We start from the raw sequence: 17,131 nt of genomic DNA, 5'->3' as shown, positions 1-17,131 counted from the left end.
GTCTCCAGAGGCGGGCAGGGCTCAACCGCTTCTGGAGACCGCCACCCCCCATCACCGCAGAAAAGCCCCTGGTGGCTGCATCGGTCATGATCAGTGGTGGATTCACACATGGGTCAATGGGGCCCGTGCCCAGGGGCCCCGGCCTATTTGGAGGCCCCTGCAGGTGATGGCATTCTGGCTCCATCCTCTGCTCCTCCTGTCCCCCATCCCCGCCTCTCGGCCCTACTTCTCTGCCCTGCTCCTCCTCTTCCCCTTGACGCCCCTGCCATAGTCTGGCTGGAGGACACAGCTGTGGTAGGGAAAGTGCATCCCCTTGTCCTCTGCCATGCAGAGATAGGCGAGCTGCTTGCCCAAGCCCCATGTACAGCCGGCCCAAGGCCCCTATCCCCCTGCCCCCCGCGTGGAGCTGGCTCAAGTCTCTCTCCCCTCCCGCTGCGCGGAGCTGGCCCGAGCCTCTCCCTTGCCCCACGCGGAGCTGGCCCGAACCACTTACCCAAGCCCCCACCTCCGCCATGCAGGGCTGGCCCAAGCCCCGCCATTCACCCTGCCCCCCCAAGCCCCTTTTTGGCAAAAGTGGGCGTTTGTCCCGTTTGCTCACTGGGCCGGTGGAGGTCAGCTGCAAGACAAACAGGACAAATGTCAAAAAAGTTGGGATGTCCGAGGCCAAAACGGGACGTATGGTCACCCTAGGCCGGGGTCCCCAAACTTTTTTGGTCACAGCCCCCCTTACCCGGTCCACACTGCCCTGGGAGCTGGGGCCGGGAGCTGCGGTCGGGAGCGGGGCCAGAGGTGTGGCTGTGGTCCTGGCCAGGAGCGGAGCCGTGGCTGGGAGCAGAGCCATGGGGGCAGGGCTGGGGTGGGCATGGAGCGGAGCTGGAGGCAGCACAGGGCGGGTGGCACTCCCTGACCAGCCCCCAGGCCGTGGGCTGACCCGATCCCCACCGCGTCCCCCCTCGAGCATTCTTCTGTGCCCCCCTACGGCGGTGCACCCCACAGTTTAGGGAACCACTGTCCTAGGTTGTGCTAAGAGCTGCTCAGGGAGCCTGAGCAGCTCTGGGGAGCCATGGGCCCTCCCTCCACCTGTCCTGGGCAGGGGGGCCAGGGTGCCTAAGAGCAGCCCCTGGCCTGTGTCCCTGCCCCACGGAGTGTGCCCCCCAGGGCAGGTGGAGGGTCCAGGGCTCCCCACAGCAACCGAGGGCAGTTTTTACAGCAGCCCGGCTTCTGGCCAGGCCTGGGGGGAGGGATAGCTCAGTAGTTTGAGCACTGGCCTGCTAAACCCAGGGTTGTGAGTTCAATCCTTGAGGGGGCCATTTAGGGATCTGGGGCAAAAATTGGGGGTTGGTCCTGCTTTGAGCAGGGGGTTGGACTAGATGACCTCCTGAGGTCCCTTCCAACCCTGATATTCTGTGTGTCTTGGGGGCAGGGGGCAGGGCCTCATGGCAGGGGGCAGAATGCAAGGGGCCCAAATTTTCTTTGTGCCCAGGGCTCCAATAAATTTCAATCCGCTTCTGCTTGCCACCCAGGCAAGCCTGCCTTTGTGGTGGACAGTCCCTGTGACGATGTGATGCAGCAGGGAGGGGGGAGTGTTGACCTGGGGATGGGAGACCTGAGAGCCTGTCACCTGAGCCAGGATGGGGAGGGGGAGGTGACACCTCTGCCCAGGAATGTGAAGACAGGCTGCAGGAGGGAGCCTGATGGGGGGGTTTAGTTTCAGTTTGGGGCTGGGTGGAGGAATGCAGGGAACCCCAGGACTGGGGTCTAAGCTCCCTGCTCCCCCAGAAGGACTTGACTGAGGGTCCTGGTTGTACCCACAAGCTCTGTTTTGGACTGTGTTCCTGTTGTCCAATAAACCTTCTGTTTTACTGGCTGGCTGAGAGTCTCAGTGAATCCCAGGAAGAGGGGTGCAGGGCCTGGACTCCCCCACACTCCGTGACAGAGGCCCCAGCTGATTAGACAGCTGATCTTGGCATTCTCTGGCTCCTTTCTCTGGGGCAATTTGCAGAGCAAAGAAAGAAGTCTGCTCCAAAGAATGCCCAGCAGGTGGGACTGATGTTCTCATCCTCGGCCAGGGCTTCGGCAGACATCTGATCTTTGCGATCAAATCTTTGATTGTCTTCTTAACATGGGACTCAGCTGCCCCCCAGCAAACACACAGAGCTCTTTGGCTCTTACAAAAACTGCTACTTTACAGGTAACGAGCACCGGAGACCATTAAGCCTCATTAACCCGGTTGCGTGGAGGGGTTAGCAGCTGTGGTTAAAGGACTTGGCTATTAAAGCTGACTCCAGAGGCCTGGCTGCTGTGGTGAGCACTTGCTTGAAGCAGCTGGGATGGGCTTTTTTCCAGCAAGGTTAGGAGCAGTTCATGGTTTTCTGTTGTGATGGGGGCTGGTGGGTGTCTCAGGCCTAGTGTTTGGGTATCAATGTGATTAGCTTTGTAACTGCTGTTTGCTTCTAGAGGGGGATGCATTGCTTCCAAAAAACACTAGGCTGTGATCTGTGTCTCCTTGTTCCTGGGCTGGGTGCACAGGTGGTGCTTTGGGGGTGATTGGCTGCTATAAAAGCTGCAATAGTGGAACCTTAGCCAGTAAACCACAGATATAATACCAGATGGCAGAGGAAACCACTTGGCCCAATGGAGTTGGGGGAGAGGAGACCCTGCAAGAGGGGATGTAGGAGGATAAGTGATGCCCAAATAGAAATTGGAAGCTAGCCCAAGGCCTTGTATGGACTAAAGTCTGTAAAAGCCCCATGTCAGGGGCTGGAGAGTCCAATAGGACCTGAACTGAACAGCAATAACTGACTGTTAAGTCTCCCATGACCAGCTGTTAGCGGGCTGGGAGTCTGCTCTGGCAGCCCAAGGTTGTGCTAGTGTGTAACTGACCAGTCTGGTCGCCCTGTCCCAGGGGCCTGAAGTCACCAGACAGGGCGAGCTGCAGGGCCGTGGGCTAGCTTCCTCCACCTCTCTGGAAGAACACTGAGCAAACAAGGGGGAAGAAATACAAGCTAATAGGTCTAATCTTATCCTATGGTTCATGCCTGGAAGCCTGCTTGTGGGGCTAGTGGTGCTGGCTGGCCAGGGTCCAGCTCGGTGGTCATTGCTGTGACTCTCTGGATGAGGTAGCCAGTCTCTGGTTCTGGATCATTGGCTAATACAAAGGGAGTGGCCTGAATGCACCCATGGGTGGCTGTAGGGTGGAGGGGAGCTCATAGCTAGGGTGGAAACCAGCACCTGCTGAGCAGAGACACGGGGAGCTTGGCTCTGAGCCCCTTGCAAGGCAAAGCAGTCAAGCTGGGGGCAGGGTTTGGAGAAGTACCTGCCCCACTGGGCCTTAGGTGGGATGTTTAGAGGGTAAAAGCTCCTGTGCAGCAGGAGGCTTTGTGGCTTTTCTCTCCCCCTCTCTCATGCAGGGGCAGCAGGTTTGTAGAAATGTTGGCAGTGCCCAGAAAGCCCAGAGTTCCCCCTGAACTGCCCAAGGCTCTGGGAGGGAGTTTGGGTGGGGAGAGCAGGTCTGGGGTGCAGGCCCTGGACAGGGGATTGGGGTGCAGGCTCTGGGGTGGTGTTTCTGTGCTGGGTGCAGGTTTGGGGGTGAGGGGTGCAGGCTCTGGGCTAGGACAAGGGGTGGGGGTGTAGAGGGAGTTTGGGGGGTGGGAGAGGATGGGGGGGTGCAGTGGTTACCTGAGCCTCCTAGGCAGGGCAGGCTGGGGGGTCTCAACAAGCTGCTGCCCCCAGGCACTGCCCCCGCAGCTTCCTATTGGCCACAGGCGCGCTTGGGGTGGGAGCAGCATGTGTAGACAAACTTTCTCCTTGCCCGCCCGCCCCAGCCAGCAGACACATGGCATGAGCAGGCAGGAAGTTTCTCGGCTGCGCTGCCGGTGGTGAGTGGGGGCCCCAGGCTGTTTGAAATCGCCCGCGGGATGCATGGTGGGGAGCGCCCGGGGAGGAAGGTGGGACTGAGGGAGAGACCCGGAGTCAGGCCCCGGACCAGGAATATTCCTGGTGCCCAGGCACCCTGGGCCCATAGAACTCTCCACCCATGTGCCCAGGTGGGATGTTTGCGGGGGGGGGGGGGGGTAAAAGCTGCCAGTGAAGCAGGAGGCTTTGTGGCCGCTCTCTCATGGGTCTCTGCAGAGCACCTGTCTCCATAGCAGGCAGCACAGATGCTCTTGCCTGGGGGTCCCCTCTGGGCGCTCGGAGCCATGCACCCGAGTGGTGCCCATTCTCATCTGGACAGCTGCAGTAACATGTCTTCTCTTCCACCCCCCTTACTCTGGTCCCAGGGAGATGGCAGCCCGGTGGGCCGTGCTGGGGCTGTTGGCTGCCTGCCTGGCCAGTGCTGCGAAGGAATCGGTGCTGAACGTGTGCATGGATGCCAAGCACCACAAAATCCAGCCAGGCCCGGAGGGGGCGCTGCATGGCCAGGTAGGGTCTTGTCCTATTGACACAGGTCAGTCCATCCCCGCTCACTTGGAGCTCTAGGTGAGGGGTAACTGGGTCCCCTGGACCTGCCATCCTTTCCAGTGCATGCTTGTTCCTTATGCTGGGCCCTTGGGGGGGTGCGTGGGCGTGGAGGACTGTGGTGCAGGAAGAGGAGGTGTTTGTGACACACCAAGAACTGTGTTTTCTCTCAGCCCTAGGAGGCTGCGGCAGGCAGGATCGTGGTGCCAACATCCTTGGGCTGGCAACGAGACCCAGCTCTCTGGCAGCAGCCACGCAAGCCATGCAAACTGGGCTACTTCTTTTCCCTTTAAAGAGGCCTGTCCCTTGCTGTTGCCCTAGGGAAGGCCTCAGACAGAGGCAGAGGGCTGGGGAGCCAGGACTCCTGCCTTGCAATCCCAGCTCTGCCACTGATTCTGTGGGCAAACTTGGATATGTCCCTGTTAATTTCACTAGAATAAACTGACCCAAGTGTTGAAGGTGTTAACCTGACCCTGTCACTGTATAGCTCACTGCTTGATATATGGGTTGGGGTACTGAGTACAAAGAACTCAGCCTGCTTAGGACCATGGCGACAGCCACACTTATGAATAGCTATCTCTCTTTACTAAAGATGGGAGAGGAAAGAGGGCTGACACCTTTCTAGTGTCTGGTAACTGAGGCCCTGCCCCTTCTCTGCGCTCCCTCTTCTTCCCCCCCCCGCCCCTTGCCAAGTCAGAAAATCCCAGACATCAGGGCTTGTCTGGGTGCCATTTGAAACACAAGCCGAAAGCCGGCCCATCTGGGTGAAAACTGGATGGGTGGCAAACCTCACTCAATACTGTGTTTCAAATTAGGCTGTAACTTTGAGGAAACTCTTTGTTCCTATTCCCGTTCCCTTTCGCTGCAGAGTTTGTAGAAGGCAGGCCTGCTGATTGGGGGATGGGGGCAATTGTCCAGGGTCCTGGGTGACTTTAAAGGACCCAGGGACCCCCAGCAGCACAGTGGAGTGAGGGCAGCCTGCCTGCCTGGCCTTGCTCCATGCCACTCCTGGAAGCAGCCATCCAGTCTCTGCAGCCCCTTGGCAGGAGGTCTCTGGGCGCTGCTCCTGCCCTGAGCACTGATTCCACAGCTCCCATTCTCTGGGAACTGCACAGAGACCCCCTGGGGCCCCCCCCTCACCTAGGAGCTGCTGCCAGAGGGGTGTGCTGGTCGCTTTCAGGAGCCACCCAAGGGAAGAGTTAGCCCTGACCCCTCTCCTGCACTCCCTCAGTGTCCCATGTCTTTCTCTCCCGCCCCACCTGGCAGCTAGGAGATGGTGCTAACAGTCTTGTGGGGAAAAGAGGCATTAATAGAAATCTGTAGCTGTTAAGTCTGAGCACACTTCCTAGAAGACAAAACCAGACCAACACATACAGGGGCAGAGAAACCGGAGAAGATCAGCTATGCAGCCAATTCTCTCTGAAACCTCCCTGTTGGAGAAACCGCTCCAAAACCTGGCAAATCTGCATCCCCACTGGGTGCTGCCATTCTGGTCACAGGCTCCCAGGAGTGCTGCAGGATACAGTCTTGGTGGGGAAAAGCCAGACTCTTAATCAGAAGGCACAAGGGAGGGAGCGAGAGAAAAGCAGACTGAAGGTGGGGGAGGAATATGACATACTAGGGATTGGAGCCGGTGACGGCAGGAACCAAAGTCTCTCATCACCTTCATGGCTTCAGCTCAGTCCTGACCACTGAAGGTGGCCATGTCAGGTGGGTTTTGCTGCCTTGCCCACGCTGGTAAGAAGATTTTTGGGAACTGGGACAAGGAAGGTGTCCTAGTGGATTGCAGGAGAAGGTTGGGGAGGCAGCCATGTCCCTCCTTTGTTCCCCCATCTCCCAGCCAGCAGTCAGTCTGATCTTCCTCCCAAAGTCCTGGGGTGTCTGGTTTTTGTTCTCTTTAACCTCCCGCCCCCCCAAAAAAAGAGGGCAGGGGCAGAACAGCCCATCCCATTTCGCTCACCAGTTACACATGTTCCCAACAAACAAATTTAGTTCAGGTTTCTAGTCCCACATTCGTTAACTTGAGGATCACGTTGAAGTGGTGCCTTGTAACTAGGAGGCTTTTTCATTTGGACAAATTCAGTTGGTCTCCTCTTTGTGCCTTTTTCCCCCATCCCCACTTACCCAGCGTCCCCCCAGAGGGGATCACAATTGGGGTAGATCTGGAGGCCCTAATAACACCATATAACAGCTCGGCGGCTGCCCCTCCTGCCCCACTCTGTAGCTTCCCCACTTCATGGCATTTTGTCGACTTAAAGATCTCCAAGCACTCGGCAAAATAGCATCCCTGCCCTTCTGTCCCCGGTCCTTGGCCGTGGCCCTGGCAGTGGTCTGATGCAGGAGCAGTCCCGCCGTGCAGCACTGGAGGCCGGTGATGCTGCTGCATCCCCAGCATCCTGTCTGCCCCCTGGGTGAGCGGCCGGAGTCCCCTGCCCACCCGTCCCTTGCTGTGTTCCCAGTGTGCCCCGTGGAAAGACAACGCCTGCTGCACGGCCGAGACCAGCACGGGGGCTCACCAGGACCAGTCCTACCTGTACAGCTTCAACTGGGCCCACTGCGGGGTGATGCCAGACAAGTGCAAGCGGCACTTCATCCAGGACACGTGTCTGTACGAGTGCTCGCCCAACCTGGGGCCCTGGATCCACCAGGTCGGGGGGCGCTGGGCTGGGCGCTGCGGGCGGGAGAGCAGGCTGGCTTGGTGCATGTGCTCATGGCTCCCTCTAGTGGCGGGTCCAAATAGTGAGGAGTGAACTAGCACCGTGCAAAGTGGCTCCTCCAGCTTGAGCGGTCGGGGGCTCGGGCTTTCTGTGCCGAAGGCCCCAGGTTCCATTCTCCGCTGTCCGCTGGTGTCCCCGTGTCCCCCAGGGCCCACTGCATGTGGGCAGGACAATCCCCTCAAAGCGTCCTGAGATCGGGAGGCTGCACTGAACGGCTCCTTTAGCTTCCCTCCCCGGGCAGTGCCCCGTGGGTCCTGCCACCCCCCCTGCTGTCTAGGACCCCGCAGAGCCTGGCACCAATGCTCAGCTCTGCGCATGGCACCAGCTCGGCTGGGTTTCTCGGTGGGACTGACGCTGCCTCTGTCCCGGGGCGAGGTGGGTTCGTGCAGCGTGTTTGCTGGGGAGGCAACAGGTAAGACGGCAGATGCTGCTCCTGGCCAGGGCTCTGCAATAAATCCAGGATCTCTTCCCTGGACGCCTGGGTGGCCTGCCTGGGATGCAGTTGAGCTGTAGATGCTGCCACACAGGTGTGCGGGGAGGCTGCTGTGAGGCTCTCCCTTCCCCTGGGGCCTGGGCCTGGTTCTGCTGGGACGCGCACTGGCTCTGTTCAGTGGTGCTAGATCAGGGGGTGGGGGAGAGAATGTGTCTCACCCTTGCTCCTTGGGGCGACTGATGTTGCCTGCAGGGGGCCCAGAGCTGCCCCTGATGCTCACAAGCCTGTGTCCTGGCAGGCAGATACCAGCTGGCGCCGGGAGAGGATCCTCAACGTCCCGCTGTGCAAGGAGGACTGCGAGCAGTGGTGGGAGGACTGCAAGGACGCCGTCACCTGCAAAGAGAACTGGCACAAGGGCTGGAACTGGACTTCGGGTCAGTGAGAGGCCGAGAACAAACTCTGCCTGCTGCGGGGGGAGCTGGACTGCTGTACCCTGAGTGGGGCAGGGTCACACCTTGCTTATGGGTTTGGGGCTGTCTTAGAGGCCCAAGGGATGGAGGAGGGGCCCCCACCTCTCCCTGCCCCCTGATGGCAGCAGCCCTCAGACTAGCTCCAGACCCTGGGTGGGGGGCTTGCGAGAGGAGCACCCTGGGAGTGAGGGCTGAGGCTGTAGTCTCCTCTGGTCTCAGTGCAGTCCCTGGCTTGGTTTGGACTAGGAGGGTGGGTGGTCCCCTGGACTGAACTTGGTGTCCAGTGACCCTGGGGCAGCTTCAACTGTGGAGATGGTGCCCATGCTGGAGCAGAAGCCGGGAAACCTGCCTCCTGTGAGCAGAACTGCCTAGCAGGTAGCCATGGGGCACTGGGGTCTTCCTCCCCATGGCGACTGGGCATGTGGTGCCCCTCTACAGAGTTGTGGCCGTACCTGGTTCTGCTTGCCAATATCCCCTGTCTCCAAAGGGGGTTAGGGGCCTGGTCCTAGAGGAGGCAACAGCTGTGGAATCCTAGGGGCAGAGCCGGAGGGTGTAAAATGGGGCTCCCCAGTCAGGAACACGCAGAAAAGGAGCTGGCAGGAGACCTGGATGCCGAGATCTGGGCTGTGAATGCCCCTGTACTTTCAGTGGGCAGAGGAGTGAATGGGGCTCAGAGCTGAGGCTGGAGTAGTGGCTGGCAGATAATGCACAGAGGAAGGATGACCCAGTGCTTGGAGCCTGTGACTTGAGACCTGCTTCAATTCCCTGCTAGTGACTGTAGGGGGTGGCCACTGTCTGACCACACTCCTGGCTCTCTCAATGTTCAGGAGGCCAAATAAGCAAACCAAGCCAAATATATTGTAGCAACCAATCCTGCACCTTGGCAGGGGGTCAGAGTAGGTAACCCTAGTGGTTCCCTCCTAAAGACCTCTGGTGCAATACAAACCCGCTCCTGCCAAGGGAGGGGGGTGTGTGTCACACATGGCTAAGACCCAACCCATCAGTTTGTAACTGTTGCTTGGTGTCTCTGTATGCTGTGTTCTGTACCAGTACTGGGACCTAGACTGGATAGACTTTTGCCTTTGACAAGCTCTTAGCTAGTGCCAAGGCTGAAGGCAGTTTCCCAAAGTGTTGATCTTGTATTGGCTAGCACTGCTCTTCCATAGTATGACCTTAATTCAGTCTCTGCCTCAGTTTCCCACCTGTGGAGAAGAGCACAGCCTTACCTTGGGGGCTCATGAGGATAAATGCACAACAGACCCTGGGGTGATGGAGGGCCTAGAAGGATCAAGGTGCATTGGCAGAGCTGTGGGGGTTGGGAAACCCAAGCTGGGCTAGTGGGTTCCTCATTCTTACCAGCCTCCATCTAGCTCTCCAGGCTGCCAGTCAGGGATCAATCCAGGAGGTGAGTGACATGGCTACAAGCCCTTGAACTTCACCTCACAGGGAAGGACAGTTTCTCCCACAAGCCAGCTGGGCCGTTGCCAGATCAGCCAGTAGCCTGGGATGGGCAGACGCCTAGCAGCCAGAGATGGGGAAGGCATCATAGATGGTGTCAAGCCACAGCTTGCTCACTGCTGCCCTCTCCCTCCCCTTCCAGGGACCAACCGGTGCCCCCGCAGCTCCACATGCCAGCCATTCAAGTACGTCTTCCCCCGGCCAGCAGACCTGTGTGAGAAGATCTGGTCCAACTCGTACAAATACACCCTGGAGCACCGGGGCAGCGGGCGCTGCATCCAGATGTGGTTCGACCCTGCCCAGGGGAATCCCAACGTGGCTGTGGCCAAGTACTATGCCCAGAACGGGAGAGATGCCTCTCCTGCACCATGGGCTGTCCTGCTGCTCCTGCCTCCTGCTCTCCTGTCCCTGCTCTGAGCAGCCAGGAGCCTCTGGCAGCCCCACTGGCTTATACAGGAAACAGTTTTGCTCAGGGGCACGGGGTGTTTGCCCTGCTTTGGGCTCTGGCCAGCAGAGTCAGGATGCAGTCTGGTTACTGCTAACTGCAGGTGGAAACTGTCTGGAACTGAGACCTTCCCAGCTTATGTATAAGATTTGGGCAAAATAAACTATCCCAGCCTTGCTCTGTGCCTGTTTCCTCCTTGATAGAAACATCCTTCTGCTCAGTCCCCAGGGCTGCAAAGCTACAAGGGGGCCCAGCCAGAGGCTCCTTGGGGCTCTCAGGTTGCCTGGCAGGTGGGTACCTTTGTCCTAAACTGAGGTGGGAGCTGGGCTTGGGCAGTCTGCTCTAAGAGTCTGTGGGGTAGAGTATGATCAGTGAGTGTAGGCCTGGCTCCAGCCCCTGCTCATCCCCCTGGGGGGCTTTGAGTGCTTTGACTACAGGGGGGGCTGCAGAGCAGGATCTGGGCAATGCAGACAGCTGCAGCATCCTCTCCTGCCTGGTGCTAGGAACCCCTGTCCCTGGCTCCCCTCACTCATGCATCCCCATCCCCTGATCTCCTGGCACATGAGGCAGGTACAACGCTACACCCCCAAACTGGGCATTGGCAAGGGACAGGTCCAGTCTCTGAATGCTGGTTGCACTGTGTTCAGGAGTCCCATCCAGTGCCTTAGGATGAGTAATAGACCAGCTCCAACCTTGTCTGGTGAGGGCACAGCTTGTTCTTCATCCGCACGGGGATGAAAGCAAACCGTGGGGCATGGGAAGGTCAGAAGGGCTGGCTCTCCCCCATGGGGGGGCAGCAGGGTGTCTCTGATCAGAGAGCTTCACCCCAACCCTTTCCAACCCAAGCAGTGTCAAGACAGATCTTGGCAAAACTTCATGGTGGCAGATGTCCTGCCCAGCCCTGGAGCCCATGTAGGGACCCTCTGGGAAGAGGCAGGGCCTAGTCCCATGCCAGCCACATGACTACAGCTTTCCCTGGTCCTGCAGGATGCTCTCAGGGTTTATCTTCACCTGGAGCAGCGCACCCCCCCCCCCCCCACACACACAGGTGCAGCTGTGGGGCTTTAGGGAAGCCACTACCCCCCCCCCCCCCACAGCTGGGAGAGCTTCTCCTGTCCGCATCACTAATCCCCCTCCCACAGAGCCAGTGGCTATGTTGACCTAGCATGGTCTATGCCCAGGGCTATGGTTGGCCTGGCTACAGCACCCAGGGGTGTGGGTGGAGCGGTGTAGCTATTGCATGGGGCAGTAGGGTGGACCCGGTGTCGGTACGCCCCGGTCTCAGCTGGTCTGGGCAATGGCTGGGGCCTGGGTACAAAGAACCTGGTTTCCTGCTGCTAGAATTCCCGGGAGGTCTGGTTAGCGCTGGCTGAGGGCCCTGGGGAAGGGAGAGAAGTAACTGAAAGTGGGGGGAGATGGGGAGCTGCTGGCAGGGAGGAGCACAGAGCTCTGTGGAGACTCCCTGGGGCAGGGCTGTGGAACGGCCCGCTGGCGCCAGGCCCAGCAATGCTACTGTCTGCGGCTGTTTGAGCGCTGGGTGGGGCCCCTTGTGGCCAGTCACCAGGCTCTGACACTGGACCCAACCCTGGGGGCCTGGTGACTGGCCCAGGGGTTGCTCTTAGTTCTGGCTGCTCTGGTATGTGCCTGGGCTGCAGGCTCCCCATCTAATGCCCCTTCTTGGGCAGCAGGCCTAGGAGGTCCCACTCCCTAGACCCTACTCTGTCCTTAGTGCCCCTTCTTCCAAATCTGCCCATGTGCCAGTTACAACAAGCAGCCCGTGGGCTCTGCAAGGGGCCTTTGCTCTTAGGCCTTGTCCACACAGTTGTTCAGGAGCAGCCCTGCCCAACAGCTCCCTGGGTAGCTGAGCACAGGAGAGTTACAGATCTATGAGAAAACAGACACTGGAATGCAAGTGTGTAGCCCTGGTGTCCTTTCCCACCCTGAGCGGTTTGGGTCTGAGCTGTGTCTGTGTTCAGGCTGGAAGGAAACTCCTTGGTGTTCCTTCTGCTGGACTAAATCTACCTGGAAGTAAGTTGTCAGTGTTTAATGGTGAGAATAATTAACCATTAGAACCGCTGTCAGAGGGGTATGAGGGAGTCTGCATTCCTGGTACTGGTTTTTAAAGCCCAAGGGGCTGGTTTCCTAAAAGCTCTGATCTCTCTCAGACCGGAATTACTCCACGACATGCTCCGGCTGGCATTAGCCATGGGATCAGATGAGCTGGTCACAGTGGGCCTCTATTGATCCACTACTGAGGCCAGGGTTGGCTCCTGTCCTCTGCTCACCACAAGCCAGGCTCTCCCTGTATGTTCCATTGCCCTCACCCCACCCCCTCTGGGCCTGGCATCCTGCCCCCAGCCCGGCTGCCCTTGCTCACCCCAGGGGGCCTTGGCATATTGTTCAAATCAACCTCCCTGCCCCATGCAACTTCCATGGGGACTTGTCTCCAGCTACCAGAGCTGACTGGCTTCCCCAGCTAGCAGGGCCCAGGGGAGATGGGCAGGGGGTAGGCGTCGTTTGCTCCAGCTTGGGCTCTCTTTCTTCCGAGGCTGCCACAGCTTTACTCGCTCAGCTAATTCTCCAGCCAGCTGAGGGAGGGTGAGTGGATGCACCAGAAAGAGGGTCTGGGTCAGGGGTGCCCTGTGCAGCAGGGAGCAAAGATCCATCCACTCCGCAGAGCCGGCTTCATCAGAGAGCCTCTACTCCTAATCCGGGTCCTGCCACCCCATCAGCACAGAACAACATCTGCAGTGGGTGTCACCGGGCACACCCCGTGCAGACGGCCAAGGTCCCTGTTGTAATTGGCCAGGGCTGTCACCAGTCCATGGCCCAAGCAACGGGGCCTTTGTCCTCTCCCTTGAGAGACCCTTCTACAGCTGCACCCATCTGGCTGCCAGGAAGGTTCCCCAGCTAGTCCAAGCCTCTGTTCCATGTCTTCACTCTGTCCCAAAGCTCCTCATCCACCCACGCGCCCACCCCACCCCACTGCGCCTCCCTAACTAATTCCTCCTCTTGGTGTGTCGCATGGGCTGGGTTCTCCTGGCTCTTCGCCCAGCTGTTATCAACCTTTTTTCATTGCGGACCCCTGCAAAATTTCATATGGGGGTGCAGACCCCTTCAGAAATCTTAGCCCTAGGTTGCAGACCTCCAGGGGTCCCCTGTGGGCCACCGATTGAAACCACTGCCTTCACCACCTCACAGCCCAGCGAGGCATGGGTGGCTCGCTTCACCGTCACCGTGGCAAACCCCCAAAGCCCCCGTGCGTGGGCTCCTTGCAGAGCCATCCTGGACCGGTCTCTGGCTGGGTCCGAAAGTTGAGCTGGCTGGCTGGGCAGTTTATGTCCATCAGCGGCAATCTGGTTGTTCCACCAAAGCGTTTGGTGACCACGTGCTTGCAAGCCACATCTTCCAGCCTGACTAGGTGTCCCTAGCAAGAGAGCTGCCGAACCCCCCCAGCACCGAGGGAGGCGGTTGCAGAGTTTGCTTCAAATAGACTCATTTCTGGTCACCTGACATGGAGAAGTTGCCTCAGATGGTGAGATCTAGGCCATCCGGCCAGTGCTCTTCAGCCTTCCTGGGCGCCTATGGGTCACTGGTTGGCACTTCTGAGTTCCCCTCGGTCATGCTCTACAGTCCCCCTTTTCCATGTGTTGCTCCTCTCTGAGCTGCCAGGGCTTCCCCGGGGCTGCCCCAGGAGTGTTGTCAACGCCAGGACCCAAGCTTTTATGGCTTCATCGAACGGCCCGATGACGTTGTTTGACGAGATCACAGATCAGGGCGAGGAAGGGAACTGGGCTCATGTGTCAGATGGAGGGTGTGTCTGCACTACGGGGTGTAGCTAGATCACCATATGGGACCACAGGGTTTGACATCCAAAGAAGGGGGGACTAGCTGGGGAGTCTGGACCCCAGGAATGTGCCCAAGAGGCCAGAACTAGAGATAGTGTCTGGACCCCCGCAGGAGTCCGTTGGCTTGGAAGCACATGGGGTCCAATACAGTAGCCTGGAGACCACACAACCAGGGCTGTGCCAGTTGTAGACACGAGCATTGCTGGGCATGCTGCCAGATGGTGGCTGGGAGCTCACATAGACCTTGCATTCCTTGTGGCCAGCAGTTCCCCTTCCCATCACGCTTCAGCTAAGTTATTTCTCTGCCTTCCCCAGTCCCATCAGTCAGTGCTCAGCGTAGCATCGCTGTAATTCTAGCAGCAGGAAACAGCGTTCTTTGTCCCCAGCCATTGGCCGTTCCCCATTCAGCTGCAGCTTCGTCTTTCTGACTGTCTCCTTCCAGATTAAGCCAGGGGGCAGTAGCTCCTAAAAGTGATGTAGTCTACATTGGCCTGGCCTCCACCTCTTTAAACACAGGTAACCCCCACTACGGCTAGACAGCCCTGAATGCAGGGAGAGCTGGTTGGGACCTTTGCCAACGTGGAATGACATCATATTCGGCAGTTTTGTCAAACCCAAGGCAGTTTGCTGGTGGCTCTGTTTTGACAGAGTTTGCACCAGGAAGGATTTTGGGGTTGACGTCTGTCCAGAGACACCCCACTCAACCCCCTCAGTCGCTTGATCAGACAAGAGCCATTTTGGTACAATGCCATTTCACACCGACGGTTCCCAGGCTTGGTTTCATTGCCAGGCAGTCTCTGTGCAGGAGCTTGGAAGTTGTTGCAAAACTGAATTGTTGTCCTCCAGCCAGCTCTGCACACAGGACTGCAGCCCAGCCCAGCCCAGCACGAGACTGTTTAGCTCAAGCTCAGAAGTGCACCAGGCACAGCTCCTGAATAAGGGGGGGAAGCTGACTCGCACGGCTATTCCAGAACAACTCCCTTGGTTGGCACTAAGCTGACGGAGAGCGACTTCACTCCAGAATAATGACTCCACTGGGGGAGCAGAGTAGAGATTCTGGACTGGACTATGCACCCAGGAGCTATTGTCCAACAGCTGTGGTGGGCAGTGCCCACCCTAGCAGACCAGGCCTGACTGGAGAGAAGGTACACATTTTTAAATGGGGAGCATAATTAACCTTTGGATCCATTTCCCAAGGGGCATGGTGGATTCTCCGTCACTGGCAATTTTAAAATTCAGACTGGCTGTTCTAAAATATCTTCTCTGGGGATTATTGGGGGGGCAGGTCTGTGGCCAGTTCTGTACAGGAGGTGAGGCTGGATGATCACATGCAACCCTTATGGATTTGAATCTATGACCTACTTTATTCCATGTGATTAGAACGTGTCACCAGAGGAGGCAGGTGCTTCCTTTATCCAGCCTAGTTTGTGTTTACATTGGCTCAGGGGGGAGGGTTACTTGCCCTTGGCTAGTTTATGGGTTTAGCATTGAGCAGGCATGTTCCAGGACAGTTGCGGGTGCGTAGGGGAGCAGGGCAAAGTTTATTTCTGCCCCTAGACGGCACAGAATCCTGCAGAAGTCGGCTTTAACCAGACACTCATCTAAACCCCCCTGAAGCCAAAGCATGCCAAGGCTGGTTTCCAGAGGACCCCCTGGACAGCTAGAGTCATGCGTGTGGTCCCTGATAACTAGGGTTATCAGATAGCAATTGTGAAAAAACGGTGCAGGAGGTGGGAGGTAGTAGGTGCCAATATAAGAAAAAGTCCCCCAGAACGGGACTGTCCCTTTAAAAACAGGACAGATGGTCACCCTACTGCTACCAGTAGTTATGGGCAGTGTTTGAACCAACTCTGCACTGGCCCAGCCGCCCACTCTCTCTCTCAGTTTAGACAGAGGGGCCTAACTCCAAGCCAGCTGGTACCTCTGGCTGGGCCCAGCTGCACCTTTGCACCACTGGGAAGCAAGCGGTGGCAAGTGTCTATGTGTCAAGGAAGAGACGAGCACAGAGAGCAGGGCTGGGAGAGTTTATTTAGCCACAGTCACAGACACAAGCTAGAGGGGCTCAGATTTCCAGCAACTCCCCATGGTGGTCCCCGGGGGCATCTGGCTGGCCTGTGGTGGCCAGCAGGGGGCAGGACTGCGTTCCCAAGCATTGCTCCGGTTCTACGGGCTGTAGGAAGTTGTGGGGTCTGCAGCCAGCGCTGGGAGCATTGGCCATAGCAACACAGCGGGTCAGAGCCCAATCAGTCACCACGGGGCACAGAGACTCTGGCTCTGGCCAGGCACTGCCTGCGGCCCGGCTGGGCAGCACTTCCAGTTAGTTTTCTGCCAGAGCAGAGGCCGGGAACCGAGAGCCCTCCGGGATCTTGGCTAGGGTGGGGGAGCTCGAACAGAAGAGGAATTGGAGAGTGGCACAGGAGGTGGGAGAGACCTAGTCTCACAGCAGAACCGGCAGCTAGGTATGCAAGGATGGGGTGGCGATGCCTCTGTGCTCATACAGGGCCACGCCCCCAAAACTCAAATCACCCCCCCTCCACCCAAAGCCACAGAGAGGATGGTCCCATGGGCTGAAGCGGAGACACCAGGGCAGGCTGCGAGCCAGGGGAGGAGAGAGGACACTTGTATTTCCAGGGGGCGCAGAATGGCAGGGAAGGAGACAGAGCAAGGCTGGATGAGAGGATCCAAAAGCCTTCTTCTTCTCCTGGCAATTCTCATCCCCCAAAGCGTCCCAATGCCTTTCCCCTGCACCCTTCGCACCCTCCTCTCCCCTGCCTAGCCCCAAATATTTGCTGTCTTCCCTATGGGGTTTCTCCCACTCTGCACATTCAAATGCAAAGACAGTGGCCAATCCTGTCAATGGAGGGCTGAGGGGCACCATCGTTAGAGGGGACCTGCCCGGCTCTGGTACCCAACAGAGGAAGTGCATCCAACCAACGAGTCACTGCATGTTCCAGAGCTCAGATCCCCAGGGACACGGCGGGATCTGCCTCCAGAGCCTGCTAGAAGAGAGGAGCGTGGCAGGAGAACACTGAGACAATAAAACCATGGAGTGAAGTTCAAGGGCAGGAGAGGATGGGGCAAAACTGGTTCTATTGCATCTTGTCCAGGTTAGAAGCAGCTGGACAGAATCCTGAATCATCTGCCGGCCAGAGCCCAAGGCAGGGCCGCAGGGTGGACACACTCCGCGCCCAGAGAAGAAATGCTTCCTATATAAGCCAGTGGAGCTGCCAGAGTCAGAGGCCATAGGTAGGGCCACCAAGCCCTGCTATTTCAAGACCCAAGGACCAGCAGCTCCCGGCTGC

At 58.1% G+C, this 17,131-nt stretch overlaps 1 protein-coding gene across 2 annotated transcripts; it reads left to right on the top strand.

Moving 5' to 3' along the window:
* The first annotated feature begins 3,831 nt into the window (after nt 1-3,831).
* Nucleotides 3,832-10,115, top strand: LOC144279935 (folate receptor alpha-like). 2 transcript variants are annotated; one of them, XM_077841641.1, is made up of 5 exons: nt 3,832-3,878; nt 4,281-4,422; nt 6,918-7,106; nt 7,907-8,042; nt 9,679-10,115. In XM_077841641.1, exons 1-5 carry the CDS (start codon nt 3,841-3,843, stop codon nt 9,951-9,953), a joined length of 780 nt encoding a protein of 259 aa, XP_077697767.1. In that variant the 5' UTR covers nt 3,832-3,840; the 3' UTR covers nt 9,954-10,115. The 2 variants fall into 2 exon arrangements, with proteins under 2 accessions (XP_077697767.1, XP_077697775.1); XM_077841649.1 differs by having other exon boundaries at nt 3,841-3,878; nt 4,285-4,422.
* The last annotated feature ends 7,016 nt before the right edge of the window (nt 10,116-17,131 follow it).

The sequence above is a fragment of the Eretmochelys imbricata genome, chromosome 1 (assembly GCF_965152235.1).
Source record: "Eretmochelys imbricata isolate rEreImb1 chromosome 1, rEreImb1.hap1, whole genome shotgun sequence".
NCBI lineage: Eukaryota > Metazoa > Chordata > Testudines > Cheloniidae > Eretmochelys > Eretmochelys imbricata.
The sequence above is the reverse complement of the archived record's forward strand: the minus strand, read 5'-3'. Positions and strand labels throughout refer to the sequence as shown.